This window comes from Salmo trutta, chromosome 9 (genome assembly GCF_901001165.1).
Source record: "Salmo trutta chromosome 9, fSalTru1.1, whole genome shotgun sequence".
Classification (NCBI taxonomy): Eukaryota; Metazoa; Chordata; class Actinopteri; order Salmoniformes; family Salmonidae; genus Salmo; species Salmo trutta.
The window spans coordinates 45,639,076-45,665,199 of record NC_042965.1 but is presented as its reverse complement, the minus strand read 5'-3'; the positions used below and the strand labels follow the sequence as shown (position 1 = coordinate 45,665,199).

At 44.1% G+C, this 26,124-nt stretch overlaps 1 protein-coding gene across 1 annotated transcript in view; it reads left to right on the top strand.

Moving 5' to 3' along the window:
• Positions 1-26,124, top strand: part of LOC115199683 (PDZ domain-containing protein 2) — a 234,912-nt gene that overhangs the window by 89,960 nt on the left and 118,828 nt on the right. Inside the window, exon 4 of the mRNA XM_029761990.1 lies at positions 15,907-16,477. Within this exon, the coding sequence (XP_029617850.1) occupies positions 15,907-16,477 (571 nt within the window). The remainder of the gene's footprint in view (positions 1-15,906; positions 16,478-26,124) is intronic.

Below are 26,124 nucleotides of genomic sequence, written 5' to 3'. Positions count from 1 at the left end.
TGGAAGCCTGCTGCTCCATTTCTCACAGATCTCCTGGAAGCCTGCTGCTCCATTTCTCACAGATCTCCTGGAAGCCTGCTGCTCCATTTCTCCCAGATCTCCTGGAAGCCTGCTGCTCCATTTCTCACAGATCTCCTGGAAGCCTGCTGCTCCATTTCTCCCAGATCTCCTGGAAGCCGGCTGCTCCATTTCTCCCAGATCTCCTGGAAGCCTGCTGCTCCATTTCTCACAGATCTCCTGGAAGCCTGCTGCTCCATTTTTCACAGATCTCCTGGAAGCCTGCTGCTCCATTTCTCACAGATCTGCTGGAAGCCTGCTGCTCCATTTCTCACAGATCTCCTGGAAGCCTGCTGCTCCATTTCTCACAGATCTCCTGGAAGCCTGCTGCTCCATTTCTCACAGATCTGCTGGAAGCCTGCTGCTCCATTTCTCACAGATCTCCTGGAAGCCTGCTGCTCCATTTCTCACAGATCTCTTGGAAGCCTGCTGCTCCATTTCTCACAGATCTCCTGGAAGCCTGCTGCTCCATTTCTCACAGATCTCCTGGAAGCCTGCTGCTCCATTTCTCACAGATCTGCTGGAAGCCTGCTGCTCCATTTCTCCCAGATCTCCTGGAAGCCTGCTGCTCCATTTCTCACAGATCTCCTGGAAGCCTGCTGCTCCATTTCTCACAGATCTCCTGGAAGCCTGCTGCTCCATTTCTCACAGATCTCCTGGAAGCCTGCTGCTCCATTTCTCCCAGATCTCCTGGAAGCCTGCTGCTCCATTTCTCCCAGATCTCCTGGAAGCCTGCTGCTCCATTTCTCACAGATCTCCTGGAAGCCTGCTGCTCCATTTCTCACAGATCTCCTGGAAGCCTGCTCATTAGAGGACCAAGACAGTAGGCCTCCTACTGCTTTGCTTCCTTTCGTTTTCAAGTCTTTCAACAGTCAGGCTTTCTATGGACGACTATATGGAACATGTTGGAAACTCCTAACATGCCTTCCCTTTGGGTTGTTTCGTTATAACTTAGTAAACAAATAAATCATATAAAGTGTATGTGGATAGTACTGTTAACCAGGTTTTGATAACTCCAATTGTATTTCATTTTATCCCATTTTTGTGATATCCAATTGGTAGTTATGACTTTGTCTCATTGCTGCAACTACCCAACGTGCTCGGGAAGCATGCGTCCTACTAAACAAATCACAATCCTTTTTAACTTCTCTAGGCTTGGAGGCGCTATTTTCACGTCCGGATGAAAAGTGTGCCAAAAGTAAACTGCCTGCTACTCAGGCCCAGAAGCTAGGATATGCATGTAATTGGTAGATGTGGATAGAAAACAATCTAAAGTTTCTACAACTGTTTGAATGATGTCTGTGTGTGTAACAGAACTGATTTGGTAGGCGAAACCCCGAGCACAATCCATCCAGGGATATTTTTGTTTGTTGAGGTCAATCTGTTTTCCATTGGTTTCTATGGTAAGCCCGTTTTTAATAGAAATATGCTTGCAGTTCCTATAGCTTCCGCTAGATGTCAACAGTCGTTAGAAATTGGTTGATGTTTTTCTTTAGAGAAATGAAGAAGTACGTCTGTCCAGAACGAGGGTCCAGCCTAGGGCTCTCTAATGTTTTGATGCGCGCGACCCGGATCGTGCTTTCTTTGTTTTCCTCCGGTATTGAACACAGTTTATCCCGTCTTAAATTTGATCAATTATTTACGTAAAAAAATACCTAAAGTTGTATTAGGAAAGTTCTTTGAAATGTTTGGATCAAGATTACAGGTAATTTATAAGATCTTTTGTAGTCATATTGCGCGAGTTGGAACCGGTGTTTTTTTAATCAAACGCGCCAAATAAATGGACATTTTGGAGATATAACGACGGAATTAATCGAACAAAAGTACCATTTGTGATGTTTATGGGACATATTGGAGTGCCAACAGAAGAAGTTCTTCAAAGGTAAGGCATGAATAAAATCATTATATATGACTTTTGTGTCACGCCTGGCGGGATTAAATATGATTGTCTTTGTTTGTTTGATGTGATCTGAACAAGAAGTTCAGCTTTAATTTGGTGTATTGCACTTGTGAATGTATGAAAGTTAAATATTTGTAATCATTTTTTGGGAATTTGGCGCTCTGTCATTTCACCGGATGTTGTCAAATCGATCCCGTTAACGGGATTTGAGCCATAGGAAGTTTTTAACACAGTGCTCGCTTTACCCGGAAGTCAGCTAGAGCGCGATGAGCCAAGGAAAACCACACCGGACAAACCCTACCATAGAAGGACGGTGCTGGGCCAGTGTTGCTCTCCACTTTCTGGAGGACTGAGTTTTGAAATTAGCTAGCTAGCTATAGCCTAATGTTAGCTAGCTAACGTTGAACTTGGTTGGTTAGCTACCAGCAGATTCATGCAGGGTGGTAACGTCATGAGTTGTGATTATGGGTCATTGTTTACCTAGCTGGCTAACTTTTAGCTGGCTGGCTCGCTAGCTAACGTTACGTTTATGACCTTATTATTCATACCTCAGAGCCATTTGCTTAGCTAGCTATAGCCTAATGTTAGCTAGCTAACATTGAACCTGGTTGGTTAGCTACCTGCAGATTTATGCAAGGTAGTAACGTCATGAGTTGTGATTATGGTTCATTGTTTACCTAGCTAGCTAGCTAGCTACATGTCTTAACAAAAGACTCCACTATGGAAGTAACCATTTCGGGTGCGTTCGTAAATTAGTGCAGAATAACTGATGAATTTACAAACATTTACAAACACTCAACACCCGTTGAATGTGTCAGTAAACGTCAGTAAACTCATCGGCCAGAATGTCCGGTGTGCGCTCTGAATGCGAAACGCTCTGAATTTACGAACGGACAATCTGACAGCACAGTTGCAGTCACCAACGCTCTGGATAACATAACAGCCTAACCAGCTCTGCTAGGGCGAGTAATGCTCAGTGAGCTGTTCTCTCTCACTTAGATGGCTGGAAGTAGCTAGCAAGTTAGCTTGGGTGCTTGACTGCTGCTGTTAGTACAATCAGATCAACCCTTAAAGAGATGGGTGGAGCTAAAGATTAAGAGGGTGTGAACAATGCTGATTGGGTGTTGACAAAGAAGAGCTCTCCAGTAGGTACCAAAACATTCAAAGGACATTTTATCAAAAATTAGTTTACAAGTTTATCAACTTTCAAAGCAAAATTACTTTCCCATTGTTCATCAACTGTAGTGTATAATAACCCATGTTGTAGCTCTGAGTCTCTACTTTTATCCAATGTAAAAAAAAAAATATATATATATTTCATATTTTGCTACATATGACCGATTTGAGCCGGTCGGTAACATATTTCATTCCATATAATATACAGGAAAACTTTAACTCAAACAGTTGCAGCATTGTATTTTTCCCGGTCAGCTCATTATGTATGACTCACATTGTGTGTCTAAGTACAATGTATTAGTATTACTTAGCTATTTCCCCTGAATGCTTTGTAATTTCCATAAAGTAACCATTCAAGAACAGTTCTGCCCCACAGGGAGAGCGGGCCTGGGAAGGCAGTTGTTAGATCAGAGGCCACCACTGGGATTATAAAGTAGCCCATAGTATACATTGAGCTGGTTCTGCCTATTCATTTTCTGTTCTTAGTTATAATGTGTAGAACACTGTCTCTTGTTAGAACACAATATCCTGTTAGAACACAGCATCCTGTTAGAACACAGCATCCTGTTAGAACACAGCATCCTGTTAGAACACAGCGTCTTGTTAGAACACAGCATCCTGTTAGAACACAGCATCCTGTTAGAACACTGTCTCTTGTTAGAACACTGTCTCTTGTTAGAACACTGTCTCTTGTTAGAACACAGCATCCTGTTAGAACACAGCATCTTGTTTAGAACACAGCATCTTGTTAGAACACAGCATCTTGTTAGAACACAGCATCCTGTTAGAACAGCATATTGTTACAATACAGCATCTTGTTACAATACAGCATCTTGTTACAACACAGCATCCTGTTACAACACAGCATCTTGTTACAACACAGCATCTTGTTACAATACAGCATCTTGTTAGTGCTGGAATTCTCCCATTTTGCATGGCAATATGCAACTTTTTGGTCCAATTTGTGAAAACTTTTTGTTGACTCGTGGCTTTATTGTTATTATGTGGTAATTGTGCAGTGATTGGTTGAAATTGCGAGCCTTCTTTTTGTAGAGCGGGGATGATTTTACTGTTTTAATGGGTAAATAGTCTGCAAGGTGATTGGTCAAATTTGCAAGTGATGGTGCTGGAGAGTTGGAGAGCCCCCCATTCCTGGAGGAACTGAAAGATGAGTGTGGGGGGGCTAGAGGACATTCTGCTGTGGGGGGGCTAGAGAGCATTCTGCTGTGGGGGGGGGGCTAGAGAGCATTCTGCTGTGGGGGGGGGGGCTAGAGAGCATTCTGCTGTGGGGGGGGGGGCTAGAGAGCATTCTGCTGTGGGGGGGCTAGAGAGCATTCTGCTGTGGGGGGGGGGCTAGAGAGCATTCTGCTGTGGGGGGGCTAGAGAGCATTCTGCTGTGGGGGGGCTAGAGAGCATTCTGCTGTGGGGGGGGGGGCTAGAGAACATTCTGCTGTGGGGGGGCTAGAGAGCATTCTGCTGTGGGGGGGGCTAGAGAGCATTCTGCTGTGGGGGGGCTAGAGAGCATTCTGCTGTGGGGGGGCTAGAGAGCATTCTGCTGTGGGGGGGGGGGGCTAGAGAGCATTCTGCTGTGGGGGGGGGGCTAGAGAGCATTCTGCTGTGGGGGGGCTAGAGAGCATTCTGCTGTGGGGGGGGGGGCTAGAGAGCATTCTGCTGTGGGGGGGGGGCTAGAGAGCATTCTGCTGTGGGGGGGCTAGAGAGCATTCTGCTGTGGGGGGGGGGGGCTAGAGAGCATTCTGCTTGTATCAGATATTGTATTATTGTCTCCTCACTAATATAATGATCATTCTGTCCATAGAGCACTAACCATCTCCTCGCTAACATAATGGTCATTCTATCCATAGAGCACTAACCATCACTAACATAATGGTCATTCTATCCATAGAGCACTAACCATCACTAACATAATGGTCATTCTATCCATAGAGCACTAACCATCACTAACATAATGGTCATTCTGTCCATAGAGCACTAACCATCACTAACATAATGGTCGTTCTATCCATAGGCCATCCTTACTATAAGGGTTGGCTAATAAGACACTATTTATTTGGTTGTGTATTGAGCCTCAACTGATACGGAGTTTGTCAGCTGAAATATAGATATTTTTTTAACCCCTTTAAATAGAGTTATGGCTCTATTCAATCCGTATCGCGGAAGTTTAGCCTTACAGCTTGATTGAAATTTAAAGGCAATGTTTTCCAGCGTTAGCGGAGACTGCAATCTCTCGGTAAACGCTGCACATGTCCCCTCAACAGGAAATGACCTTTACATTTCTATTTACGCAGTCTGTAACTCTTCACCGATACAGACTGAACAGAGTCCTAAGTCATTCTATTTCTATGGGTAAACATTTGTGTCTGAATCCAGATTCATAAGATGCTCTTGAAGAGGGGACCCTTTTGATTAGCAAACGTAAACGTATTATGTCAACAGAATTAGCCTGTCGTTAACCTTATTGTGGTTGCCATGGTAAGGCCCTACCACATAAAGGTGAATAGATGAATGCTTCAGACGGAGCGAGGGTTCGTCAGTATCATTAACCGCAAAGAGGAAGTGAAGGAAGATGGTTGATGAGATCTTAATGGAAGCCCCCTGGTCTCATCACATCTCAATCAGATCTTAATGGAAGCCCCCTGGTCTCATCACATCTCAATCAGATCTTAATGGAAGCCCCCTCGTCTCATCACATCTCAATCAGATCTTAATGGAAGCCCCCTCGTCTCGTCTCATCACATCTCAATCAGATCTTAATGGAAGCCCCCTCGTCTCATCACATCTCAATCAGATCTTAATGGAAGCCCCCTCGTCTCATCACATCTCAATCAGATCTTAATGGAAGCCCCCTGGTCTCATCACATCTCAATCAGATATTAACGGAAGCCCCCTGGTCTCATCACATCTCAATCAGATCTTAACGGAAGCCCCCTGGTCTCATCACATCTCAATCAGATCTTAATGGAAGCCCCCTCGTCTCATCACATCTCAATCAGATCTTAACGGAAGCCCCCTGGTCTCATCACATCTCAATCAGATCTTAACGGAAGCCCCCTCGTCTCATCACATCTCAATCAGATCTTAATGGAAGCCCCCTGGTCTCATCACATCTCAATCAGTACGATTCCAAGACACGCTCATCATTGTTTAATGGAAAGAAAATAATGTGAATAGAATTTACAATGGAAGGAGGTTAAATGATTTTGTAAATGAATTCCACATTATGAAGATGAGATTCCACACGTACAATAAGATGCCACAGAGGTGTAGATCGCTCTACACGAGAAGTGTTCCTATTCAACCCATGTTATAATATTCTAAAGCATTGGAGTTTCTTTAGACATGTAAAATAAAGGCCTTAGCATTCAGCACTGATCACAACCACACAGTTACTGACCAACTAACCTTCAGCACTGACCACAACCACACAGTTACTGACCAACTAACCTTCAGCACTGACCACAACCACACAGTTACTGACCAACTAACCTTCAGCACTGACCACAACCACACAGTTACTGACCAACTAACCTTCAGCACTGACCACAACCACACAGTTACTGACCAACTAACCTTCAGCACTGACCACAACCACACAGTTACTGACCAACTAATCTTCAGCACTGACCACAACCACACAGTTACTGACCAACTAACCTTCAGCACTGACCTCAACCACACAATTACTGACCAACTAACCTTCAGCACTGATCACAACATTACTGACCAACTAACCTTCAGCACTGACCACAACATTACTGACCAACTAACCTTCAGCACTGACCACAACCACACAGTTACTGACCAACTAACCTTCAGCACTGACCACAACCACACAGTTACTGACCAACTAACCTTCAGCACTGACCACAACCACACAGTTACTGACCAACTAACCTTGAGCACTGACCACAACCACACAGTTACTGACCAACTAACCTTCAGCACTGACCACAACCACACAGTTACTGACCAACAAACCTTCAGCACTGACCACAACCACACAGTTACTGACCAACTAACCTTCAGCACTGACCACAACCACACAGTTACTGACCAACTAACCTTCAGCACTGACCACAACATTACTGACCAACTAACCTTCAGCACTGACCACAACATTACTGACCAACTAACCTTCAGCACTGACCACAACATTACTGACCAACTAACCTTCAGCACTGACCACAACATTACCGACCAACTAACCTTCAGCACTGACCACAACCACACAATTACTGACCAACTAATCTTCAGCACTGACCACAACATTACTGACCAACTAACCTTCAGCACTGACCACAACCACACAGTTACTGACCAACTAACCTTCAGCACTGACCACAACCACACAGTTACTGACCAACTAATCTTCAGCACTGACCACAACCACACAGTTACTGACCAACTAACCTTGAGCACTGACCACAACCACACAGTTACTGACCAACTAACCTTCAGCACTGACCACAACCACACAGTTACTGACCAACAAACCTTCAGCACTGACCACAACCACACAGTTACTGACCAACTAACCTTCAGCACTGACCACAACCACACAGTTACTGACCAACTAACCTTCAGCACTGACCACAACATTACTGACCAACTAACCTTCAGCACTGACCACAACATTACCGACCAACTAACCTTCAGCACTGACCACAACCACACAATTACTGACCAACTAACCTTCAGCACTGACCTCAACATTACTGACCAACTAACCTTCAGCACTGACCACAACCACACAGTTACTGACCAACAAACCTTCAGCACTGACCACAACCACACAGTTACTGACCAACTAACCTTCAGCACTGACCACAACCACACAGTTACTGACCAACTAACCTTCAGCACTGACCACAACATTACTGACCAACTAACCTTCAGCACTGACCACAACATTACTGACCAACTAACCTTCAGCACTGACCACAACATTACTGACCAACTAACCTTCAGCACTGACCACAACATTACCGACCAACTAACCTTCAGCACTGACCACAACCACACAATTACTGACCAACTAATCTTCAGCACTGACCACAACATTACTGACCAACTAACCTTCAGCACTGACCACAACATTACTGACCAACTAACCTTCAGCACTGACCTCAACCACACAATTACTGACTAACTAGTTGGATACTATATACATTCATAGATGAAGGTTTCAGAAAGTCGTTTGCCATCCTCAGCCACAACAATGTTCAAAATGTTCTCTCTCTCTCTCTCTCGTGAATACAGTATCTCTTTCCTACCTTCTACTTCTTTCTATCTCTCCGTTCTCACACTGTTGTTGAAGTTTTAGGATTTAGTTTGTTTCAATTTCCCCAAAAGGATTTGCAGAGAGACACAGTCTGTCAAAGGATGTGTTCCATCTGCTGATGATCCCGGCACTCAGACAGCAGTCTGTTTTCAAAATGGTTTATTTTTTTCATGTTTATCTCTCTCCCATTTGGTGTTGAAATTGAGTTTGGCCCCTCTTTCCATTGTCTGCTGTCCCAGTCGTGGATGTAAGCAAATGCTTTGTTTGTGTGTGGTTGCAGCAGCACTAGCTAGCTGTCAAAGCTGCCAGTCAGGACATTGTCTGTACTACGCTAGAGAATAGCTGCTCGGGGGGCTTAGTTCCTGCAGTAAGCCTCACAGTCACAAACTATGGCAAACAACAGCACTCAGCCAATATTTCTGTCTACAACAAAGTCCATTTTTGGGGCTGTAATTGACCACAGACGGGAGAAGCGGTAGAGTCTGTTCACAGGGGAATAGGCTCATCTAATGCCACTTTTGAGATGGACGAGACAGAGCAGGATGTTGCGATTTGAAAGACATTTCTTGACAGTGTTCAGGTGTGCCCTCTCCTTCTTCTCCTCTTTGTGTCGTGAGAAGAGTCCACGGTGTGAAACCTCTGATGAGGATTGATTGTAAAACGCTGTGTATCTAAGCCTAAAGGTAAAAGGTATGTGGTGGAGCGTTGTCGTGTGTGTGTTGGTAATACCTCATCTCTGCTGTAGTTTTCTGACCTCCCTCTGATCCTATAGAGCAGACATCTAAACTAAGAGTGTAAATCATGTGCTAGATGCTCTTTATTTCACTGTATTTTTTTTTGTTTTGTTTATGATGACACTTGGAAGACTGAGACTACCTTATGTAACTTTATAATGAGATTTACTGGCGTTGTTGTACCAATTGGCTAGTTTTCTTGCAAAAAGGGGGTTTGAAATATTTGCATTATTATCCAATAGGCACTGACCTGCAAGAAATTCCACAAAGTTGTCAACAGTGACACTAACAATCACAGAGAAAGATTAATTATGTCAACTTCCTTCCTTCCCAAAGAAAGGTGTTGATGATTTAATTAAAAACAATATTTTCTCTGCTATCCTTTACAACAAACAATTAAGGAAAGCTTACTAATTACATGGGGGCTAACAGGCTAATGTTACATTTTTGTTGAAAGAGAAACAGAAAAAGATAGATAGAATTAGGATTACAGATCATACAGTCTCATTCAAAGTGAGAAATGTCCTCATTGGAGATCTATCTGTTCTATGTACCGAAATGTGACACTAAACTGAAACCTAGCCACTCTCTCATATCTTAGCAACAGCTTGCTACACAAGTGTTTAGCTAGCTAACGTTTTATATCCGGACAACATTGACGCTCAATATATATTTGTTCTCAGCAATATCTACTGTAAGCCATATTTAAAGTTGAAGTCAAGCCAGATAGCCTACATTATTGAAATTGTATCTGTTTTGTTAGTTGATGTTGTAATGTTAGTTGCTTTGTTTTACATCCCTGTTAGTGAGCATTTCTCCTTTGCAGAGATAATCCATCCACCGGACAGGTGTGGCATATCAAGAAGCTGATTAAACAGCATGATCATTACACAGGTGCACCTTGTGCTGAGGACAATAAAACCCCACTCTAAAATGTTTTGTCACACAACACAATGCCACAGATGTGACACGTTTTGAGGGAGCGTGCGATTGGCATGCTGACTGCAGGAACGTCCACCAGAGCTGTTGCCAGAGAATTGATTGTTCATTTCTCTACCATAAGTCGCCTCCTACTTTGTTTTAGAGAATTTTCGCAGGACGTCCAACCGATCTCTCAACCGCAGACCACATGTATGGCGTCGTGTGGTGAACGGTTTGTTTATGTCAACGTTGTGAACAGAGTGCCCCATGGTGGCGGTGGGGTTATGGTATGAGCTACGGACAACCAACACAATTGCTTTTTATAGATGGTAATTTGAATGCACAGAGATACCGTGACGAGATGCTGAGGTCCATTGTCGTGCCATTCATCCACCGCCATCACCTCATGTTTCAGCATGATAATGCACGACCCCAGCATGATAATGCACGACCCCATGTCGCAAGGATCTGTACACAATTCCTGGATGCTGAAAATGTCCCAGTTTTTCCATAGCCTGCATACTCACCAGATATGTCACCCATTGAGCATGTTTGGGATGCTCTGGATTGACGTGTATGACAGCGTGTTCCAGTTCCCGCCAATATCCAGCAACTTCACACAGTCGTTGAAGAGGAGTGGGACAACATTCCACAGGCCACAATCAACAGCCTGATCCACTCTATGTGAAGGAGATGTGTCGCGCTGCATGAGGCAAATGGTGGTCACACCAGATACTGACTGGTTTTCTGATCCACACCCCTACTTTTTCTTTTAAGGTGTCTGTGACCAACCAATGCATATCTGTATTCCCAGTCATGTGAAATCCATCGATTAGGGCCTAGTGAATTCATTTCAATTGACGGATTTCCTTATATGAACTGTAAGTCAGTAAAAATCTTTGAAATTATTACATGTTGCGTTTATATTTTTTTTGGTTCTGTGTACATTGTTGAGAAACGTATGACTAGAACAAGCATATATTTGGGGTTCTGATATTGTATGACAATTGGCCTAAACTCATGAGGCATTTATAATATATATAAAATGTTTCGTGGACACAGATAACACAGATAACACCTTGTCCTGGATTAGACAGCATTTTTGGCTGGAGATTTTCCATTGATCTTGCTTTTCAGTCCTGTACTAGGCCTAATTTGTGTCCGGGAAAACCTCCCCATAATGTTTGAATGAGTGGAATGGAATGTCTTACATGAAAAAAACATATTTACATTACCAAGTACATGAATGGGGTAAACCTGCTGTATTAGTATGTATTAGGCTGTTTGAGAGAAGGTTTGAATCCTAACCAACCCCATCCAATGTGATTACATCTGTTTGTTGAAGTACAGTAGATCAATAAAGGTATAATACTCTAGCAGTAGACAAGCTGCTGATGTTGAAAAGCCTTGTTAGTGCATGGGTCAAAATAAATTCTGAACTTCAGACAAAAGCTAATATTCAACTTAAAACATCGTTTTTTTTGTATTTATGATTGCCAGTGTGTGCAATGATCGTGATCTATGAAACAACTACCGTTCTCTTCCATCGTTATGTTGTGTACATGGATTGGTAATATGGCCTGAATATGCCAAGCTCTGTTGCATTCAGCAAGAATACTCTAAGCCAGGGATGGGCACCTGGCAGAACTTAGTCGAGGGTCTGAACTTCCTGTTGAGATTTAGAATAGTAGAATACACCAGGTACTTCCTGTTGAGATTTAGAATAGTAGAATAGACCAGGTACTTCCTGTTGAGATTTAGAATAGTAGAATAAACCAGGTACTTCCTGTTGAGATTTAGAATAGTAGAATACACCAGGTACCATTTAGAAATGCTGTGCATCAGCAGTCACTCAATTAACCAATGACAGGTCTTTTTTTCTTCTTCTTCTTCAGATTGGTAAATTAGTCAAGGTGAGCGGCCATCTAAACTCGTAGTAAGCATGGTCGAATTACCGATTTGGTGTGGGGTCCATTTGATCGTCAGTTATCATATTAAAAAAACTGCAAACATTTGCCCTCCGTCTTTATGAAAAAATAAGTAGAATTGCATGTCATTTTTTTATAAAATGGTATAGATCTAAAAAACTCAGCTGAAACAGAACTGGTTGGGGTATCTAGAACTGGTTGGGGTATCTAGAACTGGTTGGGGTATACAGAACTGGTTGGGGTATCTAGAACTGGTTGGGGTATCTAGAACTGGTTGGGGTATCTAGAACTGGTTGGGGTATACAGAACTGGTTGGGGTATCCAGAACTGGTTGGGGTATCTAGAACTGGTTGGGGTATACATAACTGGTTGGGGTATCTAGAACTGGTTGGGGTATCTAGAACTGGTTGGGGTATACAGAACTGGTTGGGGTATCTAGAACTTGTTGGGGTATCTAGAACTTGTTGGGGTATCCATTCTTTCACGCACTCAGTAATCCTCTTTCACACTGGACCCTGACAGCTCTCATTCACTCTGTACAGTCAGCTTATTATCCACGTTTCAATCTCTTAACATCTGAATTTCAATCTGTCACGAGGGGGTGGCCGCTAAAATGGATATGGGTACGCAGACCCACAAGCCACTGCAGCCACTCATGAGGAGTTCCCGTTTTTTTTGTTGTGGCCCCCAAATCCCCATCTACGCATTCATTAGCTGAGTGTAAGGCAAGCTATGCAATGCAGAGTCTCTCCTACTCCACAGTAAATCCGACTTTATATATTACTCTTTGTTTGGGCTTCATACGGTTTGATTTGGAGCCTAGCTGATATTTTGTCTAACCTACTGTATGTACCGTAAACAAGTCTGCAAATGAGTTTGAACTTTTCAGCCATGATCATGCGGTGTAGTTAAACACGCACGCCCCTGATCAAGTTAATGAGTAGCTGAAATAAAGACACACACACACACACACACACACACACGTATGCAAATTCCTTTCAAAGTCAGCCAGAAGTGTTTGTTGTTATGCAGGAAGTCATGAGAGCCTGCCCGGAGCCAGCAGGATCCTGGTTAACCAGGTGATTTTCAAAGTCATTAGTTCTTTCTATGATGGAACACAGGAAAATAATACTGGAGCAAGACTACTGTAGCAGGCATAACAGAACCAGACTACTGTAGCCAGCATAACATAACCAGACTACTGGAGCCAGCATAACAGAACCAGACTACTGGAGCCAGCATAACAGAACCAGACTACTGTAGCCAGCATAACAGAACCAGACTACTGTAGCCAGCATAACATAACCAGACTACTGGAGCCAGCATAACAGAACCAGACTACTGTAGCCAGCATAACATAACCAGACTACTGTAGCCAGCATAACATAACCAGACTACTGGAGCCAGCATAACAGAACCAGACTACTGTAGCCAGCATAACATAACCAGACTACTGGAGCCAGCATAACAGAACCAGACTACTGTAGCCAGCATAACAGAACCAGACTACTGTAGCCAGCATAACAGAACCAGACTACATAACAGAACCAGACTACTGTAGCCAGCATAACAGAACCAGACTACTGTAGCCAGCATAACAGAACCAGGCTACTGTAGCTGGCATAACATAACCAGACTACTGTAGCCAGCATAACAGAACCAGACTACTGTAGCCAGCATAACAGAACCAGACTACTGTAGCAAGCATAACAGAACCAGACTACTGTAGCAAGCATAACAGAACCAGACTACTGTAGCCAGCATAACAGAACCAGACTACATAACATGACCAGACTACTGTAGCCAGCATAACAGAACCAGACTACTGTAGCAAGCATAACAGAACCAGACTACTGTAGCCAGCATAACAGAACCAGGCTACTGTAGCTGGCATAACATAACCAGACTACTGTAGCCAGCATAACAGAACCAGACTACTGTAGCAAGCATAACAGAACCAGACTACTGTAGCCAGCATAACAGAACCATACTACTGTAGCCAGCATAACAGAACCAGACTACTGTAGCCAGCATAACAGAACCAGACTACTGGAGCAAGACTACTGTAGCCAGCATAACATAACCAGACTACTGTAGCAAGCATAACAGAACCAGACTACTGTAGCCAGCATAACAGAACCAGACTACTGTAGCCAGCATAACAGAACCAGACTACTGTAGCCAGCATAACAGAACCAGACTACTGTAGCAAGCATAACAGAACCAGACTACTGTAGCCAGCATAACATAAACAGACTACTGTAGCCAGCATAACAGAACCAGACTACTGTAGCCAGCATAACAGAACCAGACTACTGTAGCCAGCATAACAGAACCAGACTACTGTAGCCAGCATAACAAAACCAGACTACTGTAGCAAGCATAACAGAACCAGACTACTGCAGCCAGCATAACAGAACCATACTACTGTAGCCAGCATAACAGAACCATACTACTGTAGCCAGCATAACAGAACCAGACTACTGTAGCCAGCATAACAGAACCAGACTACTGGAGCAAGACTACTGTAGCCAGCATAACATAACCAGACTACTGTAGCAAGCATAACAGAACCAGACTACTGTAGCCAGCATAACAGAACCAGACTACTGTAGCCAGCATAACAGAACCAGACTACTGTAGCCAGCATAACAGAACCAGACTACTGTAGCAAGCATAACATAACCAGACTACTGTAGCAAGCATAACATAACCAGACTATTGTAGGAAGCATAACAGAACCAGACTACTGTAGCCAGCATAACAGAACCAGACTACTGTTGCAAGCATAACAGAACCAGACTACTGTAGCCAGCATAACAGAACCAGACTACTGTAGCCAGCATAACAGAACCAGACTACATAACAGAACCAGACTACTGTAGCCAGCATAACAGAACCAGACTACTGTAGCCAGCATAACAGAACCAGGCTACTGTAGCCAGCATAACAGAACCAGGCTACTGTAGCCAGCATAACAGAACCAGACTACATAACATAACCAGACTACTGTAGCCAGCATAACAGAACCAGACTACTGTAGCCAGCATAACATAACCAGACTACTGTAGCAAGCATAACAGAACCAGACTACTGTAGCCAGCATAACCAGACTACTGTACATTTTAGTCATTTAGCAGACACTCTTATCCAGAGCGACTTACAGTAGTGAATGCATACATTTCAATTCATACATTTTTTTTCTCCGTACTGGCTCCCCGTGGGATTCGAACCCACAACCCTGGCGTTGCAAACACCATGCTCTACCAACTGAGCCACAGGGAAGGCATAACATAAACAGACTACTGTAGCAAGTGGATTTTATTTGACAAGGTTAGACTATATTCCATAGCAAACAACATACAGGAGAAAGAAGGAATATGTTCAGATATTCATTATTCACTTCGATATCTTCGTGCCGTCCTGAATCTCTCCAGATTATATTCCTAGGCTGAGTGGGCTTTTTCACTCACTGTTCTTGTCGAGACATGTTTTGGCATACTGCAGCATGCTTTCTTGCTTAACTCACAGACACAATTTTTGCCTGAAATGACATCTGAAGTGCCATTGTAACTGTAAAGACGTCTGCTTAGCAAGTGAGCTGCAGTCAGAGATATCAAAGAAGAATTAAGAGTTAGAAGGAAGGAAGGACAATGTGATGATTTTACTTGGATGTTAATATGCTCTGAGGAAATGATTTCACTTCGCTACAATACAGTCTTTTCCAAAGGTCTTTTCATGCCTTTAATTTCCAAATGGCTTAATTCATCAGAAAATGGTTCAAATGTGACATCTCCTTTTGTCTTTTCATCTGTTTATCTGTGACCGGGAGACTCCCGTCCCCACACATTCTGAAATATAATTTTGTCTTCTCTTATGTTCTCTGAACAGTTACCTGGCTGACCAGTGCTGGAATGGCGGCTGCATCTACCTGATCATGCTCCGGAGGATCAAACGCAAAGCCCCTCTCCCTCCGTGCAATGGAAACGGCAACAGTGGTGTAATCCAAGATGGCCGAAACTCCCTGGACCATAGGAGCAGCGTGTTCTCCGAGCCTCCTGATAGCCTTCCGACGCAGACCGGTGGCAGCAAACGGACGCGAAAGTTTGGCATCATCGCCCGGTCGACGTTCAATCGTGATAGTAAAGAGCCGGGCCCTAAGAACGAGAGCTGGGACGATGGCGGCGGGGAAACGCTGGAGAACGGTTACCGCGGCAACGGAGGCTCTGCGATCTCCATGGACATGGAGGTCACGCCCCCAGAGCCTAGTAGCTGCACCCCTTCCATGGACACGCCCCCAGAGGAGCAGCCAAGAGAACCAGGACCAGCGACTATTCTGCCCCCTCTAGTGATCCCACATTACTTGCAGAATGGGGGAGGAACCGCCACCCTGCCGAATCGCTTCCACAGAGGACTGTCAGAACACAAGACAGAGTCCCTCAGCAGTGATACCTCCAGTCAGGTAGGACAGACAGAATCCCCCAGCAGTGATACCTCCAGTCAGGTAGGACAGACAGAATCCCTCAGCAGTGATACCTCCAGTCAGGTAGGACAGACAGAATCCCTCAGCAGTGATACCTCCATTCAGGTAGGACAGACAGAATCCCCCAGCAGTGATACCTCCTGTCAGGTAAGACACAGTATGTTATAGATACAGTATGTATTCCAGTCAAAAGTTTGGACACCTACTCATTCCAGGGTTTTTCTTAATTTTTTACTATTTTCTACATTGTTGAATAATAGTGAAGACATTGAAACTATGAAATAAGACATATAGAATCATATATTAACCAAAAAAGTGTTAAACAAATCAAAATATCTTTTATATTTGAGATTTTTCATAGTAGCCACCCTTGCCTTGATGACAGCTTTGCACACTCTTAACATTCTCTCAACCAGCTTCATGAGGTAGTCACCTGGAATGCATTTAAATGAACAGGTGTGCCTTGTTAATTTGTGGAATGTATCTACACCTTAATGCGTTTGAGCCAATCAGTTGTGTTGTGACAAGGTAGGAGTGGTATACAGAAGATATCCCTATTTGGTAAAAGACCAAGTCCATATTATGGCAAGAACAGCTCAAATGAGCAAAGCGAAACAACAGTCCATCATTACTTTAAGACATGAAGGTCAGTCAATCCAGAACATTTCATGAACTTCGAACGTTTCTTCAAGTGCAGTCTCAAAAACCATCAAGCGCTATGATGAAACTGGCTCTCATGAGGACCGCCACAGGAAAGGAAGACCCAGAGTTACCTCTGCTGCAGAGGATACGTTCATTAGCGTTAACTGCACCTCACATTGCAGCCTAAATAAATGCTTCACAGAGTTCAAGTAACAGACATCTCAACATCAACTGTTCAGAGGAGACTGTGTGAATCAGGCCTTCATGGTCGAATTGCTGCAAAGAAACCACTACTAAAGGACACCAATAAGAAGAAGAGACTTGCTTGGGCCAAGAAACAACAGCAATGGACGTTAGACCCGGTGGAAATCTGTCCTTTGGTCCAAATTTGAGATTTTTGGTTCCAACCGCCGTGTCTTTGTGAGACGCAGAGTAGGTGAACGGTTGATCTCTGCATGTGTGGTTCCCACTGTGAAGCATGGAGGAGGAGGTGTGATGGTGTGATGGTGCTTTGCTGGTGACACTGTCAGTGATTTATTTAGAATTCAAGGCATACTTAACCAGCATGGCAACCACCGCATTCTGCAGCCATATGCCATCCCATCTGGTTTGCGCTTAGTGGGACTATCATTTGTTTTCAACAGGACAATAATCCAACACACCTCCAGGCTGTGTAAGGGTTATTTAAGGAAGAAGGAGAGTGATGGAGTGCTGCATCAGATGACCTGGCCTCCACAATCACCCGACCTCAACCAAATTGAGATGGTTTTGGATGAGTTAGACCGCAGAGTGAAGGAAAAGCAGCCAACAAGTGCTCAGCATATGTAGGAACTCCATCAAGACTGTGGGAAGAGAAGGCCAAGAGTTTGCAAAGCTGTCATCAAGGGAAAGGATGTCTACTTTGAAGAATCTCAAATATAACATGTAGTTTAATTTAACACTTTTTTGCTTACTACATGATTCCATATGTGTTATTTCATAGTTTTGATGTCTTCACTATTATTCTACAATGTAGAAAATAGTAAAAAATAAAGAAAAAAATAAACCTTGCCTGAGTAGGTGTTCTAAAACTTTGGACTGGTGATGTGTGTGTATATATATATATATATATATATATATATATATATACTGTACCACCTGCACTCATCCTCTCATCAGCACTGAAAGAAGACAGTATGTAGCGGTCACTTAAAGAAAGAGAGGCGTAGTTTGATCTTGGATTTGTGGTCGTCTCCATATGTTTCTGATGTAACTCACCCTGAGAGAGTCTCTCATCTCTGCTCTGTGTTAATCTGGCCTACCACGGCTTAGAATAGCCAGTTTGTTTCCAGCCCAGTTGCAGATGTTACCCATGTGTCAGTGTTTTAGCCAATCAGAAGGGATATGTTCCGTTGTGCCAACGATTGAACCAATGAGACAGGCAGATGTTCCCATGTTTCAGCGGTTTAGTCAATCAGAGGAGGTTAGGCTTGAGGCCCTTTCAGGATCAGATTGCCCACTCTAACGTTCTAAGCTCAAAGGCCTCTGGTTTTAAAGGGCTGGCTGGTTTAGAGCTTGAAGATGAAGCCTTTTGAAAATACCAAAGTATACCAAAGCTGTGTAACATCTTACATGAGAACCAAACTGAGGACAGAAACAGTAGTAATGAATGAAATGAGACAGTCTGGCCATACAGGCCATCTTTCTTAATCTCCATAAAAATCTCCACATGTTGAGTCACCTTAACTGGACAAATCTTTAAAAAAACTCTACAGAAATCCTACCTCTCTATGTACAGTTACACGCATGAGTCATCCACAGTGACTAACCTCACCACAGACAATCGAGATCAATTCTAAACAAATACACACTACAGCAAGATACGTTAACTGTTTTAATCATATTAGCATGAATCAGGTTGAGCTGGGATTAGCTACAATACACCTGAACATCCTGCATACCAGATACTAATGCTTTTGGTTGATCCAGACTCACTTTCCTATAAGGGGTAGGCCCAACATTAGCTAATATCTTCCCTGTTAGGCCCAACATTAGCTAATCTCTTCCCTGTTAGGGGTAACATTAGGATCGGGCCACCGCCTTGATGTTAGCTGAGATCGACAGGGTGTTGTCCAGGGTCACGCCAAGGCTCTTAGCACTCTGGGAGGAGGACACAATGGAGTTGTCAACCGTGATGGTGAGATCATGGAACGGGCAGTCCTTCCCCGGGAGGAAGAGCAGCTCCGTCTTGCCGAGGTTCAGCTTGAGGTGGTGATCCGTCATCCACACTGATATGTCTGCCAGACATGCAGAGATGCGATTCGCCACCTGGTTATCAGAAGGGGGAAAGGAGAAGATTAATTGTGTGTCGTCTGCGTAGCAATGATAGCGACCATGTGAGGATATGACAGAGCCAAGTGACTTGGTGTATAGCAAGAATAGGAGAGGGCCTAGAACTGAGCCCTGGCGGACACCAGTGGTGAGAGCGCGTGGTGCGGAGACAGATTCTCGCCACGCCACCTGGTAGGAGCGACTTGTCAGGTAGGACGCAATCCAAGCGTGAGCCGCGCCGGAGATGCCCAACTCGGAGAGGGTGGAGAGGAGGATCTGATGGTTCACAGTATCAAAGGCAGCAGATAGGTCTAGAAGGATGAGAGCAGAGGAGAGAGAGTTAGCTTTAGTAGTGCGGAGAGCCTCCGTGACACAGAGAAGAGCGGTCTCAGTTGAATGGCCAGTCTTGGAACCTGACTGATTTAGATCAAGAAGGTCATTCTGAGAGAGATAGCAAGAGAGCTGGCCAAGGACGGCACGCTCAAGAGTTTTGGAGAGGAAAGAAAGAAGGGATACTGGTCTGTAGTTGTTGACATCAGAGGGATCGAGTGTAGGTTTTTTCAGAAGGGGTGCAACTCTCGCTCTCTTGAAGACGGAAGGGACGCAGCCAGCGGTCAAGGATGAGTTGATGAGCGAGGTGAGGTAGGGGAGAAGGTCTCCGGAAATGGTCTGGAGAAGAGAGGAGGGGATAGGGTCAAGCGGGCAGGTTGTTGGGCGGCCTGCCATCACAAGTCGCAAGATTTCATCTGGAGAGAGAGGGGAGAAAGAGGTCAAAGCATAGGGTAGGGCAACGTGAGCAGGACCAGCGGTGTCGTTTGACTTAACAAACGAGGATCGAATGTCGTCAACCTTCTTTTCAAAATGGTTGACGAAGTCATCCACAGAGAGGGAGGAGGGGGGGAGGGGGAGGAGGATTCAGGAGGGAGGAGAAGGTGGCAAAGAGCTTCCTAGGTTTAGAGGCAGATGCTTGGAATTTAGAGTGGTAGAAAGTGGCTTTAGCAGCAGAAACAGAGGAAGAAAATGTAGAGAGGAGGGAGTGAAAAGATGCCAGGTCCGCAGGGAGGCTAGTTTTCCTCCATTTCCGCTCGGCTGCCCGGAGCCCTGTTTTGTGAGCTCGCAATGAGTCGCCAAGCCACGGAGCAGGAGGGGAGGACCGAGCTGGCCGGGAGGATAGGGACAGAATCAGGAGATTGGTTGGAGAAGGATTGAGCAGAGGGAAGAGATGATAGGATGGAAGAGGAGAGAGTAGCAGGAGAGAGAGAGCGAAGGTCGCGACGGCACAATACCATCTGAGTAGGTGCAGAGTGAGTAGTGTTGGAGGAGAGCGAGAGGGAAAAGGATGCAAGGTAGTGGTCGGAGACTTGGAGGGGAGTTGCAGTGAGATTAGTAGAAGAACAGCATCTAGTAAAGATGAGGTCAAGCGTATTGGCTGCCTTGTGAGTAGGGGGGGACGGTGAGAGGGTGAGGTCAAAAGAGGAGAGGAGTGGAAAGAAGGAGGCAGAGAGGAATGAGTCAAAGTTAGACGTAGGGAGGTTAAAGTCACCCAGAACTGTGAGGTATGAGCCATCCTCAGGAAAGGAACTTATCAAGGCGTCAAGCTCATTGATGAACTCTCCAAGGGAACCTGGAGGGCGATAAATGATAAGGATGTTAAGCTTGAATGGGCTAGTGACTGTGACAGCGTGGAATTCAAATGAGGAGATAGACAGATGGGTCAGGGGAGAAAGAGAGAATGTCCACTTGGGAGAGATGAGGATTCCAGTGCCACCACCCCGCTGACCAGATGCTCTCGGGGTATGCGAGGAGAGGGCTAACTGTTGGGTTAGTGTTGGGAGAGGAGAGGGCTAACTGTTGGGTTACTGTTGGGAGAGGAGAGGGCTAACTGATGGGTTAGTGTTGGGAGAGGACTAACTGTTGGGTTACTGTTGGGAGAGGAGAGGGCTAACTGTTGGGTTAGTGTTGGGAGAGGACTAATTGTTGGGTTAGTGTTGGGAGAGGAGAGGACTAACTGTTGGGTTAGTGTTGGGAGAGGAGAGGGCTAACTGATGGGTTAGTGTTGGGAGAGGACTAACTGTTGGGTTAGTGTTGGGAGAGGAGAGGACTAACTGATGGGTTAGTGTTGGGAGAGGACTAACTGTTGGGTTAGTGTTGGGAGAGGAGAGGACTAACTGATGGGTTAGTGTTGGGAGAGGAGAGGGCTAACTGATGGGTTAGTCTTGGGAGAGGACTAACTGTTGGGTTAGTGTTGGGAGAGGAGAGGACTCACTGTTGGCTTACTGTTGGGAGAGAAGAGGGCTAACTGTTGGGTTAGTGTTGGGAGAGGAGAGGGCTAACTGATGGGTTAGTGTTGGGAGAGGAGAGGACTAACTGTTGGGTTAGTGTTGGGAGAGGAGAGGACTAACTGTTGGGTTAGTGTTGGGAGAGGAGAGGACTAATTGTTGGGTTAGTGTTGGGAGAGGAGAGGACTAACTGATGGGTTAGTGTTGGGAGAGGACTAACTGTTGGGTTAGTGTTGGGAGAGGAGAGGACTAACTGTTGGGTTAGGGTTGGTAGAGGACTAACTGTTGGGTTAGTGTTGGGAGAGGAGAGGACTAACTGTTGGGTTAGTGTTGGGAGAGGAGAGGACTAACTGATGGGTTAGTGTTGGGAGAGAAGAGGACTAACTGTTGGGTTAGTGTTGGGAGAGGAGAGGGCTAACTGTTGGGTTAGTGTTGGGAGAGGAGAGGGCTAACTGATGGGTTAGTGTTGGGAGAGGAGAGGGCTAACTGATGGGTTAGTGTTGGGAGAGGAGAGGACTAACTGATGGGTTAGTGTTGGGAGAGGACTAACTGATGGGTTAGTGTTGGGAGAGGAGAGGACTAACTGTTGGGTTAGTGTTGGGAGAGGAGAGGACTAACTGTTGGGTTAGTGTTGGGAGAGGCGAGGACTAACTGATGGGTTAGTGTTGGGAGAGGAGAGGGCTAACTGATGGGTTAATGTTGGGAGAGGACTAACTGTTGGGTTAGTGTTGGGAGAGGAGAGGACTAACTGTTGGGTTTGGGTTGGGAGAAGACTAACTGTTGGGTTAGTGTTGGGAGAGGAGAGGGCTAACTGATGGGTTAGTGTTGGGAGAGGAGAGGACTAACTGATGGGTTAGTGTTGGGAGAGGAGAGGACTAACTGATGGGTTAGTGTTGGGAGAGGACTAACTGTTGGGTTAGTGTTGGGAGAGGAGAGGACTAACTGTTGGGTTAGTGTTGGGAGAGGACTAACTGTTGGGTTAGTGTTGGGAGAGGAGAGGACTAACTGTTGGGTTAGTGTTGGGAGAGGAGAGGACTAACTGATGGGTTAGTGTTGGGAGAGGAGAGGACTAACTGATGGGTTAGTGTTGGGAGAGGAGAGGACTAACTGTTGGGTTAGTGTTGGGAGAGGAGAGGGCTAACTGATGGGTTAGGGTTGGGAGAGGAGAGGACTAACTGTTGGGTTAGTGTTGGGAGAGGGCTAACTGTTGGGTTAGTGTTGGGAGAGGGGAGGGCTAACTGTTGGGTTAGTGTTGGGAGAGGAGAGGACTAACTGTTGGGTTAGTGTTGGGAGAGGAGAGGGCTAACTGTTGGGTTAGTGTTGGGAGAGGAGAGGACTAACTGTTGGGTTAGTGTTGGGAGAGGGCTAACTGATGGGTTAGTGTTGGGAGAGGAGAGGACTAACTGTTGGGTTAGTGTTGGGAGAGGGCTAACTGATGGGTTAGTGTTGGGAGAGGAGAGGACTAACTGTTGGGTTAGTGTTGGGAGAGGAGAGGGCTAACTGTTGGGTTAGTGTTGGGAGAGGAGAGGACTAACTGTTGGGTTAGGGTTGGGAGAGGATAGGACTAACTGTTGGTTTAGTGTTGGGAGAGGAGAGGGCTAACTGATGGGTTAGTGTTGGGAGAGGACTAACTGATGGGTTAGTGTTGGGAGAGGAGAGGGCTAACTGTTGGGTTAGTGTTGGGAGAGGACTAACTGATGGGTTAGTGTTGGGAGAGGAGAGGGCTAACTGATGGGTTAGTGTTGGGAGAGGAGAGGGCTAACTGATGGGTTAGTGTTGGGAGAGGAGAGGACTAACTGTTGGGTTAGTGTTGGGAGAGGAGAGGACTAACTGTTGGGTTAGGGTTGGGAGAGGAGAGGACTAACTGTTGGGTTAGGGTTGGGAGAGGAGAGGACTAACTGTTGGGTTAGTGTTGGGAGAGGAGAGGACTAACTGTTGGGTTAGTGTTGGGAGAGGAGAGGACTAACTGTTGGGTTAGGGTTGGGAGAGGAGAGGACTAACTGTTTGGTTAGTGTTGGGAGAGGAGAGGGCTAACTGATGGGTTAGTGTTGGGAGAGGAGAGGACTAACTGTTGGGTTAGGGTTGGGAGAGGAGAGGACTAACTTTTGGGTTAGGGTTGGGAGAGGAGAGGACTAACTGTTGGGTTAGTGTTGGGAGAGGAGAGGACTAACTGTTGGGTTAGTGTTGGGAGAGGAGAGGACTAACTGTTGGGTTAGGGTTGGGAGAGGGCTAACTGTTGGGTTAGTGTTGGGAGAGGAGAGGAGAGGGCTAACTGTTGGGTTAGGGTTGGGAGAGGAGAGGACTAACTGTTGGGTTAGGGTTGGTAGAGGGTGTTGGGAGAGAACTAGCCCAGACAAGTCTCTCCTTGACAGATTCACTGTCCTCAGGCGACCGCCTACTTACCTGTCATCATTCACAACACAACACCTTCGACAGGAAAGGACAGGACTGGACAGGTGCTTAATAATACCCCCATGCTCCCAGGGTGTGTGTCTCATCACTCACAATACTCTCAGGGTCTCTTCTCTACAAAACCTATAGACGGGTTGGTTGTCTAGCAACAAAACCTATAGACGGGTTGGTTGTGTAGCAACAAAACCTATAGACGGGTTAGTTGTGTAGCAACAAAACCTATAGACGGGTTGGTTGTCTAGCAACAAAACCTATAGACAGGTTGGTTGTTTAGCAACAAAACCTATAGACGGGTTGGTTGTTTAGCAACAAAACCTATAGACTGGTTGGTTGTTTAGCAACAAAACCTATAGACGGGTTGGTTGTTTAGCAACAAACCTATAGACGGGTTGGTTGTTTAGCAACAAAACCTATAGACGGGTTGGTTGTCTAGCAACAAAACCTTTTGATGGGTTGGTTGTATAGCAACAGAACCTATAGACGGGTTGGTTGTTTAGCAACACAACCTATAGACGGGTTGGTTGTTTAGCAACAAAACCTATAGACGGGTTGGTTGTCTAGCAACAAAACCTATAGACGGGTTGGTTGTTTAGCAACAGAACCTATAGACGGGTTGGTTGTTTAGCAACACAACCTATAGACGGGTTGGTTGTTTAGCAACAAAACCTATAGACGGGTTGGTTGTCTAGCAACAAAACCTATAGACGGGTTGGTTGTCTAGCAACAAAACCTATAGACGGGTTGGTTGTCTAGCAACAAAACCTATAGACGGGTTGGTTGTCTAGCAACAAAACCTATAGACGAGTTGGTTGTCTAGCAACAAAACCTATAGACGGGTTGGTTGAAGATAAGCGACACCTGGAGGGGGTGGAGACAATCACAAGGACAGGTGAAACAGATCAAGGCGTGACATATAAACTACTGGTGATTAATATATCAGTATATAAACTACTGGTAATATATATATCAGTATATAAACTACTGGTGATTAATATATCAGTATATAAACTACTGGTGATTAATATATTAGTATATAAACTACTGGTGATTAATATATCATTATATAAACTTCTGGTGATTAATATATAATTATATAAACTACTGGTGATTAATATATCATTATATAAACTACTGGTGATTAATATATAATTATATAAACTACTGGTGATTAATATATCATTATATAAACTACTGGTGATTAATATATCAGTATATAAACTACTGGTGATTAATATATTAGTATATAAACTACTGGTGATTAATATATCAGTATATAAACTACTGGTGATTAATATATCATTATATAAACTACTGGTGATTAATATATCATTATATAAACTACTGGTGATTAATATATCATTATATAAACTACTGGTGATTAATATATCATTATATAAACTACTGGTGATTAATATATCATTATATAAACTACTGGTGATTAATATATTAGTATATAAACTACTGGTGATTAATATATAATTATATAAACTACTGGTGATTAATATATCATTATCACTATATAAACTACTGGTGATTAATATATCATTATATAAACTACTGGTGATTAATATATAATTATATAAACTACTGGTGATTAATATATCAGTATATAAACTACTGGTGATTCATATATCACTATATAAACTACTGGTGATTAATATATTAGTATATAAACTACTGGTGATTAATATATCAGTATATAAACTACTGGTGATTAATATATCATTATATAAACTACTGGTGATTAATATATCATTATATAAACTACTGGTGATTAATATATCATTATATAAACTACTGGTGATTAATATATCAGTATATAAACTACTGGTGATTAATATATCAGTATATAAACTACTGGTGATTAATATATCAGTATATAAACTACTGGTGATTAATATATCATTATATAAACTACTGGTGATTAATATATCAGTATATAAACTACTGGTGATTAATATATCATTATATAAACTACTGGTG